This window comes from Alosa sapidissima, chromosome 16 (assembly GCF_018492685.1).
Source record: "Alosa sapidissima isolate fAloSap1 chromosome 16, fAloSap1.pri, whole genome shotgun sequence".
NCBI classification, from domain to species: domain Eukaryota; kingdom Metazoa; phylum Chordata; class Actinopteri; order Clupeiformes; family Clupeidae; genus Alosa; species Alosa sapidissima.
The window spans coordinates 34,197,977-34,219,158 of record NC_055972.1 but is presented as its reverse complement, the minus strand read 5'-3'; the positions used below and the strand labels follow the sequence as shown (position 1 = coordinate 34,219,158).

Here is a 21,182-nt window from a genome sequence, read left to right as displayed (position 1 = left end):
ATGTAAAGTCAAGTGCGCTTCTATGGGACTGGTGTGTGCGCGCACAATTTTTATTGATGAGTCGGAGTGGCAAGTGCTGCGCATAGTTGCAGTGGAATGTGGCTGCCCAGGGCATTATAAAACTTCTCACTCTTAGACCTACTCATACATGGCGGTGAAATGGCGTATTTAGCTGTCTAAATTCGAATCATATACTGGGGGAGGAATCGTCGGACATCCATGATTATTTTGTTATTCCGCACCCCTAGTCAAAAATATGTTCCCGCGCGCCTGGAAGTAGGCTGTGATTTGAATGTAGACAAATTTGGCAAATACAAAACGGGAGAAACAATATGGTTCATGCTCTCTCATGCTGTTTCATTCGGGCCGAAAAGGAGGGAGAATGAAACATTAAGCACGTTCCACTTTAGCATAAATAATTCCTGAACGGTTTTGGTCAGGGCTGATAATGCAACTGTATTGGACAAAGGACCGATATAGGCTATTTGCTATAGTGACAAAATATGAGCTTTCACTGTGATACGATCTCTTTGTAGATTACATTTAATTAAAATGTGTTTCATTTGTTCTGGCTATGCTATTTGGATCTTACTGTATCTCACTCAATGAACAACATCTCAACACTAAATGAATGATGATCCGTAATTGTCATCATTTTTTTTTCCACCATTCACTTAATTAGCTGATTCTAATTAGCACAACATTTAAGACAGGTGGATCAGATAATTAGTGAAATCACCTGTACTGTTTCTACTTTGACACCTCTGAGATTATCCTATTGGATTCCAACAGAAACACTCCAATAGGACCCCTATGGAACCAAAATCCTATAGGAGTATTATTAAGATTATCCTATAGGATTCCAATGATCCCTATCATATTTTGGAACCACAATCCTATAGGAGTCGTACAAGAATTATCCTATAGGAATCGAACAAAAACAATCCTACAGGATGTCTATCATATTTTGGAACCAAAATCCTATAGGATTCGCACTAGGATTATCCTATAGGATTCACACTAGGATTATCCTAAAGGATTCGAACGAAAACAATCCTATATGATTTCTATCATATTTTGGAACCAAAATCCTATAGGAGTCATAGTAGGATTATCCTATAGGATTCCCAGTTCCAAAATATGATAGGATTGTTTCTATTGGAATCCTTTAGCATTTTTTTGACTAGGGGAATGAAAACATAGCCTGGCCTATTTGATACACAAACAAGCGGTGTAGGCTACAACGTAAAAAAATTGGTAAAATAAAAACAGGAGTATATTTGTTAGCTTTAACTAAAATGTGAAAGGTAGAAGCTATAACGTTATGACCATCAACAATGAGTATTCATGCCATGAATGAAACCCATGAATCATGGGTTTCATCAGGTCCCGTCACACAGTATAATCAAGCAACATGCAGTCTGCATTCATAATCTATTCTAGGTGCTTGATTTTATACACCTGTGGAAAGTGGCCTGATGTTGAACAGGACCAGAGCCATAGTATCTGGTTTATGTTAACGTTCTAGTTAAAACGCTGCTGGTTAGTAATGAACAAATGTAACGTTAGTGCTTAGCTGGGAGCCAACGTTACGTTACGTTTGATTGTCGTTAGCTATCGAAACCTACAGCTAACCGGTCATTGTAAATTTGATGACATATTAACATTGATTAACAGTGGATTTCCTTACATAATAAATATCAACGTAGCAACTATTTCACTAATGTTAACGTTATCTAACGTTATAATGTTAGTTTAGCTATTTGTGACCCATAACGCTAACGTTATATGACATAATGTTTGACGACATAAATGACTGAAATACCAAAGAACGGAACACTTACCTTGTCTGTAATTAGAGAAATGTGCCTCTAAAGGAGAGTTTCACGAGCAAATGTGACCCTGCAAGGCAAAACCAGTCGCTTTGCGCTCGGTGCTATTTTGAGAAAATCCATGATAAACAAACATACAAGTTAAAATGTCGAATTTCACATTTTCACATAATTCGACAGTAAACAGTCTACACTTTCAAATTTCATGGGAAAACATATGTTTTGACTGTTTAACCCTCTCTGGGTAACACTTTACGGTAAGGGTACATGAATTATCATGAATTCATTCATGATTTATGCATTACTTCATTCCATGTGGCATGTGTTAAGAGAACTGCACAAGTTGTGTTCAAATCAGAATTTGAGTAGCGATGACTACATTTTTGGCATGTGTTTAGAGAACTGCACAAGTTGTGTTCAAATCAGAATTTGAGTAGTGATGACTACATTTTTGGCAGAAAAAGAAATCATCATGATCATTCTTAATAAATCATAAATCATAATGATGTGCTCACCATACTTAATGCTTTAGTTGATGTGTTGTTAATGTATGAGGTCATGAATGACAGACTATGAACTCATGTAAATTCCTGATGATTCATGTAGTGTTGCACGGTGTATCGATACTAAAAAGGTATCACGATGCCTTCACTCAAAAAACGATACGATTTCCGACGTTTTTAGAATCGATACTAATTAACGTTCTGTGTCTGCGTGAACTGCTGCTCTCATTGCTCCTTGCATGCATCTAGGCAAGTGGGCGTGTCAAGCAGGCAGCTCTGAGTGAGTGAGTGAGTGCGCAGCCAACGTCAACATACAGTAGTTCTTTGCCGACCGTCCTCGGCCTTGTGGATAAAACAAAAGGTGAAGTGAAATCTGCAACTATTTCGGATACATCGCGAATAGTGAAGGCAAGCCATCAGGTACACAGAGGCCCGTTTGTGAAATATGTTTCAAAGTCATTTAAAAGCAGTAGGCTACGCATGGAACTTGGCTAAACACCTCGCAGACAACATTTTTGTTCAAAGAACGGCAGGTTAACGAATATGCTATAGAAAACACGACTACATGGTTAGTGCCAAGTTCTTCTCTTCTGTTTTAGTCTAGCCTAAGTGAAACGAGTAAGGTTCTCTGGGATAAAGCGAACCTTCCTTCATCAGCTGTAATCATTTTGACGAGACATAATGAGCTGTAATCATAGGGTGCTAACGTGATGAAAGCGCAATGTTCATGCCAGAATAACATTACCATAACTTGTAAACAATCTATTTCATGTTCGGTCAGTACTGCTGGTAATATTTGTCATGGCATGTAGACTGCAATTTGTTCAATAAGTATTGCCCAGATGTAGGATAGGCTACCCGAAATGCGCTAATTAAAGCCCACAGCATATAATACCACCAAAGCGTGTTGAGTCCTAATAATAATAATAGCGGCTTATTGTTACGTTGTAGCAAATCATGTTATCAAAGAAATAGACGTAGGAATGTAGGAATGCACACAGACATATTGCAACAGGTAATGGTGTAGGCCTATCTGACGAAGACCTGAGTGGTTGGAACGTCGTACTTGTACACTGGGCGCAAAGAAGACTATCCTCACATTTTTCCCTTTGCAACTGTCAAAGAAATCCCATGAACACGGGAAGGCCTAGGGAAGCCTATACTGTACATCAGATGGCCTAAAGATTAGGCCCCTCTGCATAGCATTCAGTGATTTGCATGCAGTAATTTCAACACTGACCTTGATCTAGCCTAGTTTGGCTATTTAAAGCTACTGTATTGGCAAAACACAACACAATGTAAATGAACTATAACAAAAAATAAAAGGACTTAATCACACAAAGTAGGCCTATTATTTTACTGACTATAAAATAATAATTATGTAGGAAGTTTAGAACCCAGAATTGACCTTCACACTACAAAAGTGCACCGAATTCAACACAAATGACTCAATACACTTGGAGGAGGTATGAGTCCTTTCTTTTCCAGATATCTAAGGATTTCGCTGTAGTATCGTTTCAGTATCGAGCATCGTGATATTTATGGCAGGTATCGTATCGAAGTCATAATTTTGGTATCGTGACAACACTAGATTCATGAGATATTAACTCATTGAGTGCCCCTTCCCATGCGTTGATTGCCAAAAACGTAATATTACGTTTTTAGCTTTTTTTTTTTTAATTACGAAACTAGACACTCTAACACACCTTATATGTGATTTTGGGAACTCTGTGATGAATGGAAATGAAATATATGATGATCGTATATATGAAAACTTATGAAAATGCACAATCTGAACATTTTATCTGGACATTTTATCATAACTCGGTTTCCGCTTTGGGTCGAATCAGTGACGCATGCACGTCAGCTCAAAACCAGGCCATTTTCGTGGGTCTATCACTAGGTGGCAGTCTCGCTAGGTCACTTCCTGGAAACTTTACAGGCAACACTTCATATTTCATGAAAGACGTTATATCTCCATTTGTAGAAAAAAAAAACAGTGATTTTGATGAAAACTAGCCACTGTTTAGCTTGGGATTTCTCAGGAACAGAGGCGTGTAGAAATACATGGTTTGCACCCACTGAGAGCTTAAAGTCTCACCTTTCAAACAAGCCATTGTATGTATTCATAGCTGTAACACAGAATATGCTGTGGCTGTACAGAAATCATCAACAATGGTATAGATTGCTGGCACTCTAGGACAAAGCTTCCGAAAACAGCTTGGCATTCAATGAGTTAAGGAATGAAGTAATACATAAATCATGAATTAATTCATGCATGAATTCATGTACCCTTACCATAAAGTGTTACCGCAATAAGTAACATAACATAAGTGGGGAAAATAAGTATTGAACACGTCAACATTTTTTTTAGTAAGTATACTTCCAGTGAGGTATGAAATTGTCACTGGACATTAGTATTAATTTAGGTAATCCACACATATATAAAAATCCAAACATTAATCTCTAAAAGTAGAGTTATGAGTAAAAAAGTGGAATGGCACAGGGGAAAAAGTATTGAACACGCTAAGAAAAAGCAGTACACAAGGGCAAGGAATGGCAAGGAACAAACTGGAATCTATAAGTAGTTAGATAAATTATCCCTCCTATCTGTAAAATTTGATATAAGCTGGGTTAGTTTTTTGTTACCAAGGTGTCACACAAGAAACATTTCATGATGGGTAAAAGCAAAGAGCTCTCCCAAGACCTTTGCAACCTTATTGTTGCAAAACATATCAATGGAACTGGTTACAGATGCACTTCAAAACTTCAGAATCATCCAGCAAGCAGTATTGGAGCCATTATCTGCAAGTGGAAGGAACATCACTACATCATCAACTGGCCATGTACAGGAGCTCCTTGCAAGATTTCTGACCAGAAAGTCAGAAGGATAGTCAGAAGAGTAGCCCAAGAGCCAAGGACCACTCAGATAAAGCTCCAGAAAGACTTGGAGGCAACAGGTACAATTGTTACAGAGAAAATCATAGGTAATGCACTCCACCGCCATGGCCTCTATGCACGCTCATCCCGCATGACTCTATTGCTGAAGAAAAACATGTCAAAGCTCGTTGAAAGTTTACTGAGAGAATGTATTTCAGATGTCATACTACACACCATATTTGGAGGAGAAATGGCACTGTGCATCACCTTAAATACCATACCAACAGTGAGGTTTGGAGGTGGTGGCATCATGGTGTGGGCTCTTTTTCATCTCATGGCGCTGGCAGACGTCATACAGTTGAAGGAATGGAGTAATTTTGTTCCAGGAGAATCTTTACATCCACCAGGATGATGAGGATGAGACATGGCTAGACCTTCCAGCAGGACAATGATCCAAATCATTCAGCAAAGGAAACTCTCAATTGGTTTCAGCAAAGGAAATCAAGGCCCTGACTTCAATCCAATTGAACATTTTTGGAAGTTAACTAAAGATCAGGATTCACAGGAGGGACCCCTGGAATCTTCAATATTAAAAGACTATCTGTTTAAAAGAATGGGCCAAAATCACACCAGAATGCTGTGACTGATTAGTTTAGTCATACAGTAAATGCTTTGAAGCTGTCATTACGAATAAAGGCTTTTCCACAAAGTATTTAAGAAATTTCAGCAGGCGTGTTCAATACTTTTTTCCTGTGTCATTCCGTTTTATTACACATAACTCTACCTATAGACTTTAATGTTTGGATTTTTTATATGGGTGGATTATCTAGACTGTTTTAAGGGCATTTTCACTACCTTTAGTTAGAAGGATTTATCCTGGTCATTGCAAGTGCCATACATACATGCTATATTTTGAGCAGAGTCTATGCTACCCAAATCTGCCACAATTTCATGTATTAATACTTGCATTGATTTAATTTAGATTTTTAAATAATAAAAATACAAAAAGGGTATTATACAAATTCTTATATTTTGACATGTATCTCACCACTGCAAGCTGGCAGCTCGACTTGCCTTACATGTGTGTGTAGAGCAGACTGTCCTGAATCTGGCAATATCATTGACTTCTGCCAGTTTAAGTTAAGTTAAACTGAGGCCTTCATCTGCATTGAGCTAGTAGGCCTATGATTTCTTAAGGTTGCTTATTAGATCCGCCCATGACCTCGGTAGCAATTAGTTCTTTTGAATATTGGGGTGAATTGTTACAGTTGTTGCCCTTAACTCTTCATGCGGCTTTGAAATTATGTTAACAATCAGGGAAAGAAATAGTCTAATCACAGAATACAAGTATTCAACTGCCTTTGAAATGACCATCTCTTGAAAGTAACTTATCTGACATGTTAGTGACAACTTGTTATAGCAGGTCAAAAAAAAAAAGAATTTGTAGCCAATAAAATTATCTGAAATGGGTCATGGGCAAAGCTAACCTGACAATAGCCAGATGAATTTCGCTCCGCCTAGCTCCACTCATCCATCTGGAACCGATCCATTGAAGTGTTGCTTCAGAAGGCTGGGCCTAATCAAAAAATGCTTGCATATGATTGAATAAGCCACTTGTCCGTCATCTATTGATGTGCTACTTCAACCACTCACATCGAAGCCAACCCGTGACGCTAATAACAGTCTCACAGTCGCTTCTACGCTATGTCACATCTATGAAACTCCCGCCCTGCGTCCTGATTGGCTGAACCATAAAGTCGGTTGCAGAAATCACTCTCAATGGAAGAGGTCCCAGATGGATGTGAGTGAAGCTAGGCGGAGCTAAGCGGAACGACATTCATCTGGCTATTGTCAGGTTAGGGCAAAGCTGGGCCCATAAGAAAAAGAGCAGCAGCTAAAAGTCACCTCAATCACCATAAGTTGGAAGGACTTGCATAGATGAGTAAATACTAACTCATTATTTTGTAATTCGAATGAATGATTGTTCTCAATTATTTTGTATTATTGCATACATTTAACATGTATAGATTTCTCTGGGCTGCTCAAAGTCTGTGTGCAGTGTAGGCTATTTTAGGCAGCACATCCTGTAGGAGTCTGATGTTTAGAATGACTGAACTTCTCCTGTCCTTAGTATGCCTTTCATGAACATGTTCGCAAAGCAAGACAATTTGAAAAATCTATACGGCTCTGGACTCAGAGCATACTTCATGCCTAGGCCATCTCATTTCAATAAACTGTTGGTTGAATGTTGTATCAACAGGTTTTGAGCCAATTCCATAAGTTATTGTAATGTTTCAATGCAATATTCTGTAAATAAAAGGCTGTGACAGCATATAAACTGGTAATAATTAAGCATTATGGCACGCGTGAGAGTGGGGTTGGTAGGAGATATCACCATGGCTATGATTAGGTCGTAGGCACGAGACTGGAGACTGAGTGACACAGGTAATCAATCGTCTCATATTAAATGGAACATTCACATTAATCTCTATTTAAACATTTTCTCACTCAAATATGACAAAAATCACTGTTCTTTTGTTATGAATGAATGGAATGTTCGCATCAGACAGTTCAGTTAAAAGAGTGAAGTGGTTACGAGCTGTAAAACGCCTAAGTGGGGATGTCCTGAGATATTGCCAGTCTTGATGACTCATAGAATACCTCTCGTCCAATCAGAAATTAATAAATCGTTCGACCGGACCTAACCATTGTATAATGTGGTGCGTGTCTGTAATCAAACAGTTGTTGTGGTTCTCGGCTGGTTGAAATGATGAACCGATCCCCATAAACCATTGCACTTTATAGTGCATTAATTAGATTATCCTCATGGGAATCCATATTAGCAATGGGAAAGTACTAGCATAAGTACAAGTAATGTTGTCTTGGTAGTTATGTTAGATGTTTGGGAGGGAGTAAATCATGTTGCGTGTCTATGTCTCGGCTCATCTCGTTTGTGCTGAATGACCTAAATGCAGGACCGTGAACTCAACTGAGTGAGAACCGATCCCAAAAGACATTGCAATGTGATTGTGCATAATGTCAATCTAGCACCCACCAAAGCAATCAGCATGAGCAACCACAATGACTACCCTAGCAATACCATAGCAACATTCTAGCAACCACTTTGCATGCACAGATATTTCCTTCAGGAAAGGTATTTCTTTCAGGAAATGCATTTCTAGTTATTATTATTATTGTTATTGTTGTTCTTTTAATTTTTTCAGCTGCTGACTGTGAACCCTGAACATCGCTTCTCTAGCCTGGCCCAAATGCAGACTGCCCCCTACCTCTCAGATATAGACTGGGATGCTATCTGCGAGAAGAAAGTGGATGCTGGCTTTGTTCCTAATGTAAGCACAATCTAGAGACCTTTTCTCAGCTCTCTCAAAGATATAACTTATGTATAAGGTGCTTACCTGTAAATGCCTTATTGTTAACTTAGCCAAGACAAAGATTACATCACCACAGAGATATTTCTGTTTAAAGTTGATTTCACACTACATCACCACCCAAATGGAGTTCTGGAGAGCATACAGTGGGCAATGCTTCAACTTGGCCAGCTTCACTCGCAGTCCGCGTGCGGGATCACACGGTATCACGCGACTTTAGTTTGTATTTTTCCAGTGACGCTGCAACGACGCTGCAACAACCCAAACAACCGGTAGATGTCTGAAGTGAGCAGGGTGTCTCGTAAAAAGAAATGGAGCCTGGAAAACCCTACACAGACTTCACTACAGACTTTAGCAGACTGGTTTATAAATAATTTAATAGCCAGAAATATGCCTGCCTTGCCCTAATAAAGAAATATTTGGTTAACTGCGAGTGAATCCCATTTGCAGCCGTACAAGAAACGCAGGACAAATTAAACATTCTGGTTTTCTCCGAGTGCAACGATGATAGACAGACATCATTTGGACAAAATATAGGGCATATTAACCTCCGTTGCTAAGCCAAATGCCTTCCTGTTACGTCCTGTTATCACGGAGTTACAGGCGATAAACGATTTTTGATGGTCACAACTTTACTTCATTAGCGGTTTATTTTTTTGATTATTAAAGAGTGTTTTTCATTTAAAGGTTTGACTTCGTGCTTATTCAGTAGAGCATTTAGTGCTCTTCCCAATCCCAGAGGTTCACATTGCATGTTTGTTTGTAATGGATGCAACCGCGAGATAGGCTACGCGTTTGACTGCAATGAGTTGTTAACAGACATGAACCAAGACATATAGCCCAGCAGCAATCTAGGGACTGTCTTTGTGGTCTGCCATCTACTGGATTAGAAAGTGTCAGCAGGCTACTTGTGGATCTGGGTGGCTTCTCTGCGCAAAGTTTGTCTCAAAAATACGTGATCCACAAATGCTGATCCACAAATGTGAAAACGAAAACTGTGTGTGCTGGTGATCCACAAATGCAAAATTAGATTTCACAAAGGCAATTTTTAGTTTTACAAATGCCATTTCATTTACAAATACACATCTACAATTGTGAAAACCAATTTACAAGTTACAAATGTGATTTTTTTATTTGTGGATGTCAAAACACGAATGCAAGTCAAGAAATATTTGTGGATGTCGCCATCTACTGGATTGCGATTTCTGTGTGCCGGTGAATTAAAGTAGGCCTATTTACGTGTGGATTTGTGTGACTTTCATGTGAAGAACGTCTCAAAAACACGTAACTTTGGAAAGTGAAGAATGCGTGTGTTGGTGATCCACAAATGCAGAATCACATTTCACAAATGAAATTTTCGATTTTTCAAGCTCGTGCATGAGTAATAACGTCATCCATAGCAACGAAGACTCACTCACTCTTAGTCAAAGATTCTAGAGCGCTCAGCTCCAGAATCTGTTCAGGAGTTGTCATTTTCCCTTACTAAGAGTAGGTCTGAAAGGCTTTGTGAATAACTTAATAAGAGAAACTCCAAGCTAAAATCTTTTATTGCTATTTAGGAGTAGCCTACTCCTAGTGGTAAGATAAAAGGCTTTGTGAATATGGCCCCTGTTGTCTAACCCAATGCATAGCCCATTTACACAAAAATAATGGTCGAATATTAGGCTACTGATGATCATTGTTATTTAAGAACATGCATTGCGCGTAGGGCACCAAAAACATCTTGCTCGTAAAAAAATCATCATACCGCACATTGTGGCGGGTCTGTTATTTAACCTACTTACTGTAGGCTGCGCAAACCACAGGCCTTTATTTTGGGCAAGCTTGCATTCGAGGCAGGCTTTCTGTTGAAGAATTTTATATAAAGCCTGCGCTAACAGTAATCCTCCTGCCCCCGATACCACAGCTGTGGATAGTGTGGAATGTTCAAGTAATAACACAATCCAATGTGTGTCTCAATTGTCCCCCGCTGACAACCTCAAACATTTCTCTAGATTTTGCAACGACCTTACATGACACAATGCCATAAAATGCCAGTTTTTAGGACACAGAATAATGTTTGTAATGATACCAGTTAGGCCTACAGTACGTTCAACAGTAGGCCTAACATAAGTGTAATGAGCTATTCATTGTTGAAGGTGCATGGTGAAGTGAAATTCTTACTTTCGAAAACAAACATTTGCCGATATCATTGGAAAGGGGATAGGCCTACTTGTTTATTTTTTACGTAGCCTACAATGGCCAGTTCAGACAAAGCCGAAATTACTAATTTTGAAACATTTGTATGGTTATATTGCTTAACTTAAATCGTAGAGAGTAGGCTACCGCACCCCACAGTGATGGGCCTAGCATGGGGTATAAACAAGCTGAGAATTTAGCGGTGTCACGTATGCCTGTCACAGACGTGGGGAGCTGAAGCTTGGGATACAGTTACTACAGTAACAGTATTTTATTTTACTTCTTATGGAATATTTTTTTTTTCACTTTTATAAAGGCTTTGTTTGAATGCTGTTGGAACAAATAGTAGTTGATTATAAAGGCAACTTTCTGTTGCAATATTCTGTGTGTCCTGGACTGCAGGTAACTTGTTAAGCCAGTGGTTCTCAAACTTTTTCTTTGATTCCCCACTTTGATCAAGGGGGCATTGACTGATGATAGTGGAGATAACGTGTTATACCAAGGCCTTTGCAAGTCAGCATCTCCGACGGTAGTCTACCCTATTAAAAATATAAGTTTTCGATGTCCCAAACGGAGAGCCATACTTTATTGTTTTAACGATCTCTATGCTACTCACCAAAATGTAGGCATGAGAACATGATGAAGTATCCAACTGTCGTGTGTTAAATTATTGTGATTACGAGCCAGTGGTTTTCAAACATTATGCGTGACTTGGACATCTAACGAAATGCAACAGACTCATATCGTCCTCGCATTCGCAAAATGAGGACATACAGACTGCTCAGATAGATACAGGTGTACCTCCAGTTATGCACGGTTTTAGTCAAGTCATTTAAATGTGCTGGTGAAACAGTTGTGTACTCTATTGTTATTTATCCCTATTCACCCACGCCGTCAATTCTGTGGCGCAGTGCGTTAAGGCCGGCTGATGACAGCCGCCTTTACGCAGCAGTTATCAGTCCCCATGTCCAAGAGTTCGAATCTGGGTTAAGCCCATATTTTGAGAAATGCTGAATAGACCACAACCAATTTCAATTCTTCAACACGGTCACCGTTAGACTAGAGGGGAGAAAGAATGGGAAAATATCTGGGCACAGTTCTTCCAGAGCTTCGTGCCAAGTAATAAGCGTTGAGTCGAGATGTTTGTGTGAATGAAACGAAGCGTATAGCCATAGTGTGTATAGCCATAGTGTGTGCGTAAACCAATGGTGTAGAGATGACGCCACAGGGTTTTATTTAAGTAAAAAAAAATCGTCTGTGTTAACGTAAGTTTACAACCGGCAGGTCGGTCGGACTGCTCCCCGAGCGCCGCCGTTGAAGCAGGCAGCTCACTGCGCCGGGATTAGTGTGTGCTTCACCTCACTGTGTGTTCACTGTGTGCTGTTTGTGTTTCACTAATTTACCGATTGGGTTAAATGCAGAGACCAAATTTCCCTCACGGGATCAAAAAAGTATATGGACCCTTTCAAGAGAGTTCTATTATCAGCATCATAGTTGGCCCCACAAGACTTCCTTTTTAACATTCCATATGTTATCTTAATGTAGAGGAAGTAGATTGGGGCCCAAATAGAATGTTCAAGCATTGTTTTTTTTTTTATTGATGAAAGGGTCTATATACTTATACTTATATATATTTTTGATGGTCCTTTAAAAGTAGCCCTAACCTTACGCCTATTTGCTTTTCTCCTTCTTTGTAGGCTAATCATATAGGCAAACATATTTTAACAGCCCATTACAAATATAGTTTATTTAATATAGGCCTACTTTAATATCTGACACACTTGTGTAGGCTATCTTGTCATAGCCAGAATATACATTAAGTGGCTACGGGTTGAAAAGCAGTCACTTTAAATCCATTGCCAGCTGATTCTTCTGCTTTGCATTGATAGAAGTCTGGTTATAACTTCACCATACAGAACATACAGTAACCTAAAAACAATGGCTATATTATGGGTAGACCTACATTTAGGCTACATATAGCCTAGGCATATCCACTTGGACAGAGTGACAGAGTATGCTATCTGTTTTCTCAGCCTACCGTCTTTGTCATGTCCTGCAACATTGAGGCTACATAAACGAATGCTAGGTTTTTTCAAACTTGTGTGCTCAATTTCTGAGGCTTTTACTTTGCTTCTACCTTCCTTGTCCAACATGATTGTTGAACGATGCTGGCCACAAATAATATAGGCGAAAATTTCCGTCATGTCATACTACTCATCTCACTGCTACGCTGTCTCACCAGAAGATGCAGCAGCTGGCAGGACGTCATTGTGTTAACTGAGCTGTTAGATAGAACATACTGTATAGAATGGAATATATAGAACATCTACTTCCGTGTAGTAGGCTACAACGTGATCTGATTGATTCTACATACCGGTAGGCCAGTCATTAGGCTACTTTTATAATCGCGGGAAAATATAGCAATGCATTCTGAAGCCCTGATTCTTTTCTCCCACGCCATTGTACACCGAGGGAGAGGTGCACTTTTATCCCTCGAGATACTTTCTCCTCCGATAATAAACTTGTACTTGTAACGAAAGGCAATTGAAAATGTAACAAAGTAAAGAGTAGATTACTGCCTCAATAAAGTAGAAGTACCGTTTTTACTCATGTGCGTTACTTGTAGCGCGTTACTATCCACCCCTGGTCAGTACAGAACAGTAAGGTCTGTTTATATGATAAATGAATAAGTTAGTTAGGTACACATCAGTGTGTTTCTGAGAAATCTGTTTTGTTTGGCTGCTTAGCCACAGATTTTGATTGACTGTATTGAATGGACGCTTTCGCAAATCAAAACGGTATTAAATTTTTGAGGGTTGGTCTGAAGATCGTCTGTGCCAAATTTCATTAAGAACGGACTAAATTTGTTACCTGTGTAAACTCTTTGGAGTTTTTTTATATATATAAAATCCAGCATGGTCGTCATGAGATGTCTTGATGGTTATGGTCATGGTTACTTAGCAGACGCTTTTGTCCAAAGCGACTTACAGAATATGAACATTACTAAAGTTAAAAATTTACAGTTTTTTTGTTATACAAAATGGTAAGTCTACGCTAAGGAAAAAAGTATGATACCAATGATATCAATAACAATATAAAATATCAATAATAATGAAAAACATAAATATACAAACCATACATTTAAAATAATAATTAATTAAATGTAAGCTAAAGAGATGAGTCTTTAAACCACTAGGCAACTCATTTCACCAACAAGAAACCATCGAGGAAAAGAGTCTTGAAAGTGGCCTTTTAGCGTGTGGCTAAGTCCTTAATGGCCAAGTCTCCTACAGGCCAGAGTGAGGGATTTGTATTAAAGAAGACACATGTAACTCCTCTCTTAGTGCTGCTGCATTCACCTGTAATGGTCTCACTACACAAGCAGACAGGCCAGCTAACAATGAATTGCAAAAATCTAGTTTCGAAAGAATCATGGCTTATACAAGAAGTTGTGTGGCATATTTTCTCAGATAAGGTCTGATCTACCTAATGTTAAAAAGGTTAAACCGACATGATTTTGTGATTGAGGCTACATGCTCAGAGAAATATCCTTAAGGCATGCAGGAATACAATCTGATACGGTAGAGTCATCAGGCGGGAAAACAGGTGTGCAGATCTGGCAGTATTCTCTGGTCTAAATCCACATTTCAGTAAGAGCAGGGGTGGCCAAATTCTTCCCCGGGCCAAAACTAAATGTTCAAGTCAAGGACCATTAAATTGAAATGTATTGCATATTTGTGCAAAATTAACATTCTCTAAAAGGTAGACTAATTAAAAAAAAAAACACTCTTTACTGTGCTCGTCTTTGGACTGTGTTTACAGTACTTTATTAATATTGTGAAATTATTGACCATCCATATGGCTGTTTTAAGTAGTAGATATATATGGTGTATCTGAAGCAATCAAAATCTTTGAAGAAAAGCATATGGAGCAATTGTATGTCTTTGAAGAAAGTTATTTGCATCAATATGAATGAATAATTTATATAGAAAACAACATGTTATGGGACACATTCCTTCAAATTGACACATTCTTCAGTTTGAAAACAATATTGTTTAAAATGACCCTCCACCTATCTACTAATCACAAAGTCAGTAGTGTTTCAGCATTCCGGGTTGGCAACCTCGAGTCAGGGGGGAGGGGGAGGGGATACAACGCTCTACAGTAATTTGAAAGTGATTGCAGTACCAGTTTTGGCCACAATCTTACATATGGTTCCTTTTAAGTTTAAGCGAAGTCCCTTAACTGCTAGTAACTTGTTAGCGCATAGCTGTAGCTAGCCATCCACTTGTATTGAGAATAAGGAGATGTCGTCAAGACACAGCGCCCCACTCCCGATATCACTGCATCCGCCATGTTGTCAGGATACCCGCTAGAACCTATGGTTAGAACGCGTTCATTGTCTGTGTTGTTAGCAGAAGAAGTTGTTGTGATTCTGCACTACTTTAAGATGCCTGGAAGACACTGCAGTGTGGAAAAACTGCTCCAGTGCGTCACACTGATTGTCATGGAAACCTTAGAAACCATGGCTTGCAGTTTTTTTTGTTTCCCCACATGGAAAAAGATGAGGCTACTAGGGATAGGCGATACCACACTTTTAGAATTTGATACGATACTGATACTTTTTCTTGCATTTTCATCGATATCGATACCGATACTTATTGGCAATTTTTGTCAGTAAAAAATATTATTACATTTAAGACAAATCACAAGTCAATTACAGACCATTTATACAAAATTTATTATGGCCAATGCATAATAAAATACAAAATAAAATAAATAACATAAATATGAATGAAATAAATTAAATATGAAAACAAAAACAAAAAATAAACAAAAACGTACATATTTTCACTTTTCTTATTTCTCAAAAAAAGAAAAAAGACCAATTTTGGTATACTCTCGTGCAGGGTCTTCTGCCGGACTGCGGGTGGCGTAGGAGACTCGACTCTGACAGCAGCCTGTCTTTTTCCAAGTTCGGTGTGGCTCTCTGGGTGCGTCGTCTTTAAATGTTTAAATAAATTGCTATTTTATCACAAACTTGACACCTTGCCGTCAGTTTGTCTATTGGGGAGAAATAACTCCAGACCACACTTCGCTTTTTGTCTGACATGTCGCTTCTTTTCCTCCGGCTTTTTTCCTCTGGCTGGCGTGCATTCGTGCTGATCCGTGTCATAAATGAAAACTATTTTTAAAACTATTTTTATGGATCGTTGTGAAAGAGTAGCTTCAATTGCACAACGAACACTGTCATTTCCCTTTGAGGATGGACCATAACTTGCTGTGATGGAGCTGCTAACGATTGGACTGAGATCGTAACTTTTGAAACCTGGCATGCAATACTTCTGCACGGAGACTCGTCTCCATCTGTAGAGAACACAACATGTAGGCTTACATATATGTGCAATGTATTGGCAGTACCTTACCAAAAAATCCCATAGGATTCTGATAGGACTAATCCTAAAGGATTTCTATCATATTTTGGAACAAAAAAATCCTACAGGAATCCTATTGGATTTTTTAAAAGCACAGAACTCGATATATCCTATTGGATTTTTATTCCTATAGGATTTCTATTCCTATAGGACTTATTCCAATAGGATTTAATCATTATTAACCAAAGGTATCAGGTTTTAACATGATATTCTTTGAAATAGTCTACTGTTTTAATAATAAATAAACTAGAAAAGCACTCAGAGAGCGCAGACTTAGCTCTGCCCAAGGGTCACTGATGCAATAAATTCCAGGTGTTCAGATCACCACCAAAATCTGTTCGGCCTGGGTTGGCCGTCTGAAAATTAAAATCCTTTCTGAACTTTCCCAGATATTATTAATTTAGGAAAATGGGCATATGACATAAAACGTAGAACAGAACTAGCAGTGTAGAATAGAGAAAGAAAGAAAAATAAATAAATAAAGAGGACCCCTTTTGCATACGTTTTTTTTTAATTGCATTGAATTAGACAACCTGAAGTTTACAGGACTTAACAGGGTAAAAATCCTATAAGAAATGTTGATCTTATTTAAAAATCCTATTGGAATTTTACAATCCTATTGGACAAGTTTGTAATCCTATAGGATTGTAACAATGAACATACAAATCCTATTGGAATATCAAGAAATCCTGTAGAATCCTATTGGAAAAAATTATCTATTTTGATAAGGGCCAATTTATTGGTAAAATTCCACAAGTCTCCATTGACATTAGTGCAGCGAGGGCTTACTCTGGTCTGCATAAAGGGGGATTTTCCCCCCTCCCCCTTGAAATAATCGAACGCGGAAGTTGTCGAACGTTTGCGCCTCTCGCTCCGCTTTAACCCTCTCTGGTTCAGCTGTGTCTGGCTAGCTTCTACTTTCATGAGGAAACCGTGAGGATTACTAGCATGATCTTTACAACAGTGACCAATCATCTAAGCAGATTTTCTAAAATGGTAAACTTAACTCCTCAATATCTATGGGGGGGAAAGTCAAGGCAACTTCTTAACTTCCTTTTAATTTCTCAGTTTAAACACCATGATAACTTCTCAAGCCGTCTTTCCTGCTCTGTCACTGTCTTTGTGTCGCTGTTGCCCATGGCAACCGATAGCGTAGGATGACAACATGGCAGATGAGCTCTGAAACCTCCCAAATCGTCATGCGATTGGTATCATACATGATTATAGACAATAACACTGTAAACACAATTATATTTATCTGCTCTTATTGCTTGTTAAGAGAGAATGTTTATTTAGTGACATAAGGTGACAATCCCACTTATGCAGACCAGAACTGTCCCGTTTTGCTCCCATAGTAACGAATGATGCTCTATCTTGTTAGTAATCAAGGACCTTTGGTATTATTGTTTCCAGCAGGTATCCAAAATGCTGCTACACAAAAATTAAAAGTGGCTGGGGCATCCTCTAAGCTAATTTAGTCAGACTCGTCAGTCATGCTGGCTACAGCTGGATACTTCTTTTCTAGTTGAACTTCTCTTCTAGTTGAATCTTCTTGAATTTCCCCTTGAGGATCAATAAAGTATCTATCTATCTATCTATCTATCTATCTAGTTTAGAGTTTTACTTTGACGAGAATATCGTATCCCTAATTTGGTATAAAGGAAGCATCCATGACTCAGCAGTGCTCCATCAGTGTCAAAAGATCATTAATAAATAAATAATAAATAAATAAATAATTCCTTTATCAATCCATTTTTTTTTTAAGTATATTTTTGGGCTTTTTATGCCTTTTAATCAGATAGGACAGTAGAGAATGACAGGAAGTGAGTGGGAGAGAGAGTCGGGGTGGGATCCGGAAAGGACCACGGGGCGGGAATCGAACCCAGGTTACCGGCATACGGTGCAGGTGCCTCAGCCAGTTGCGCCACAGCTGGGGCCTTAATAAAGATGTTTTGCTTAAATAAAGATGTATTACTTACTGTTATGTCTTCATTATTCCATACAATTGTTTTGTGTGGAGAAAAGTTATGGGAGTCACATAACTTCCATGCAGAGAGCTTGTTGATAAAAATGCAGAATGTTTTATCGGGAGTTTGGCGAGACTATATAATTACAAGAGAGTAAGAAGTGAAGACCTCAAAAAAATATTATATAAAATAAAATAAGAAATAAAAAACAAATAGATTGTGGAGCTTTGAGACATTCCTTCAACCATTTAACCTTAAAGGTGCTCTAAGCGATGCCATACGTTTTTTAGACATTCACATCACCTAACCAACCGCTAGCTGTCTGTGTCCTGAATACACTGTAAAAAAGTGTGATCTCTGTGGACAGCCCAGGCTGAACAAAACGGAAACAAAAACAACCTGGGCAAACCTAGCCCATAAAAACATAACAAACTGTTCCAGCAAATGAGAGATGCGCGTTAAGGAGGGTTTAGGAGAGTTTCAATTGCACGGGAGCAGCACGGGAGGGAGGGGGAGAAAGTAGCGAGTTAGCTCTCTGTTTTGTTTGAAAGTCAACAGAATTGACGTTACCCAGCATCACTTAGAGCACCTTTAAATGTATTATTTAAGTCAATGAAATTTAACAATTAAAACCCTCCTTCTTTTCTGGGTCCTGACAGTATCTTCTAAGTGTTTCTTATTTTTCCATGTGAAATTAACAAGCATTACGTTGATTTCTTTAACCAGAAGCCTTGGAGAATTCATTAATCAGTTCTATGGCTGGTCCAAATTGATATTTATCTTTTAGAAACAAAGCAGCGTCATCCGCCAGTTATTTGTATTCCTCTTTGAAATATAGATATACCTTATATTAGGACTATTTACAAGCTTAGTCTGAAGATTATCTGTTCCAAATTTCGTGAAATGTACTATATGACCTGGTAAGGTATGACCTGGAAGTAGAATGTTGTTTTCAATACAAACAAATCATTGGGTATTTGCAAAAACACATTCCTGCTTATTGCAGAACCCCCCAGACACAAAATGATGCAAAGTCTGTGTCCTCACAATCAGGAATACATCAAAGTGTTGCTGAGATATGTTGCTGATTGACTGTATTGGTATTTTGTGAGGCTTAGTGAGGCTTAGTCTGAAGATCTGTGCCAAAGTGCCAAAAGAATGGACAAAATTAGTGACCAGTGAAAACAATGTTTTGGATGTTTTTGATCACATCCAATATGGCATACAGTATATATATATACTGTATGTGTGTGTGTGTGTATAGACTGGTGCGGTTGAACTACAGAAAAGCAGGCATATTGTATCAATATAGTAGTGCCGGGAGTATACTGTTTTCTTCATGGAAAAATATGGGATATGGAATACTTGCATCTACCAAACTGTGGGTAACAAAGTAGCCTGAAATTTTGACTTTTTGCCCTACATACTTATTTAGTCAGATTTTGAGCGGATACTGTGACCTTTGATGTTGTTAAGAAGTTGACTGCATGGGTTTTGCTACATGGGAACTATCTAAAGCTAACTTCTCCGTGCACACCTCAGACATTACCAGTTAAAGGCTCTGGGCAGGTAAGAGTTACCTGATAGCAGTAATGGTGGCACCTAAATTACTATTGATATATTAAAAAAAAGAAAAAAAATATTAAATGCCATAATGTATAATTCAAATGGTCTTGTGTCAATAGAGAGGATATGCTTTCCACAAACTGTTTATTGGTCATAGGATTCTGATTATGTGTTTTGCCTCTGCAGAAAGGTCGCCTGCATTGTGATCCAACCTTTGAACTTGAAGAGATGATTCTGGAGTCGAGACCTCTTCATAAGAAGAAAAAGCGTCTGGCTAAAAACAGATCAAGGGACAACAGCAAAGACTCGCAATCAGTGAGTGTTGTCTCCACTTGATGAAATGAAATGGGGTGGGATGAGGTGTGAGTCATGTGGTATTATGTTTGACACTTTAATGAGTCTTCACATTTGAATGAGCAGACTGGGGTTTCTTGCTGGAGACAAAATGTTGTACCCTGCTTTGTCCTACCAATCAGGGGCTCGTTTCTAGAAAAGTTAGTAACGACGTTGCTCAACTACCGTGGTACAACGCAACTTGCGACCAAACAAGGAGTGTTACACCTGTTTCCAGAAAGCATCGTACCTGTGTCGCAATTCGCTACCTCCGGCATTCGAACACCGTAGTTCCAACAACATTATTGATGATGCATCGATACATATCATTGGTGGAAGCAGTGGCAACGTGTAATACCCCACCCCCTAGAAATTCTCTGCCACGGCCTATGTCGACATTTTTCTAATTTAAACAGAGTGATTAATGCTGCCGTTGTCATTGCCATCAGCAAAAACCTAAACCTATTGCAAGCATATAAAACATTTTACTTAAGCTGACCAATATGTGTCATTATTTCTGTTAAATATCTATGTTGGGAAAAATATATAGCCTAAACGAATTTCAGGGTATCGCAAATTTTATTAACTGTCACGTGGCTTAATGGCAGCGCGTCAGTGCTCTGCGCACTCGGCCGGAGTTCGCATGCTATCTCTCCTTTTCACTTCTGAGTAAGAGTAGGCCTACGAGACACAACAATAGATTTTGACCATAAATATTTATGCATATGGTTACTCTACATCAAGAGACCAATGCCAATAGGTACATGACATCCTTGAAAACAATTGAATCCACAAATTAACATGAATAGCAAGAATGAGGGGAGTAGAGGAGTCAGTCAGTCTCTTAATCAAAATTAAGCTACAGAATAGATCAATCATTGAGTCACGAGAACACCCACTTCATAATTTTTGGTTAGGCGGTTGTGATTTTTGGTTAGGCGCTCCGGACACCAACTGGAACTACCAAGGAACGACATAAGTGCGACTGCCCAGGGGCAGTAGTTCAAACGAACAAACTTTGCGTCCTTGTTTGCGATTGAGAGTTCGAACTACCCTTTCTAGAAACACCAAATCCAAGAATGACGGAGCGAACTACCAA

The 21,182-nt window shown here is 38.7% G+C and overlaps 1 protein-coding gene across 4 annotated transcripts in view; it reads left to right on the top strand.

Annotated features, from left to right (window-relative positions):
- LOC121685489 (serine/threonine-protein kinase 32C-like) overlaps window positions 1-21,182 on the top strand; it is a 288,624-nt gene that overhangs the window by 194,109 nt on the left and 73,333 nt on the right. For all 4 annotated transcript variants that reach the window (XM_042066054.1, XM_042066056.1, XM_042066057.1 and 1 more), the window contains exons 9-10: window positions 8,440-8,565; window positions 19,937-20,065. In XM_042066054.1, the coding sequence (XP_041921988.1) occupies window positions 8,440-8,565; window positions 19,937-20,065 (255 nt within the window). The remainder of the gene's footprint in view (window positions 1-8,439; window positions 8,566-19,936; window positions 20,066-21,182) is intronic.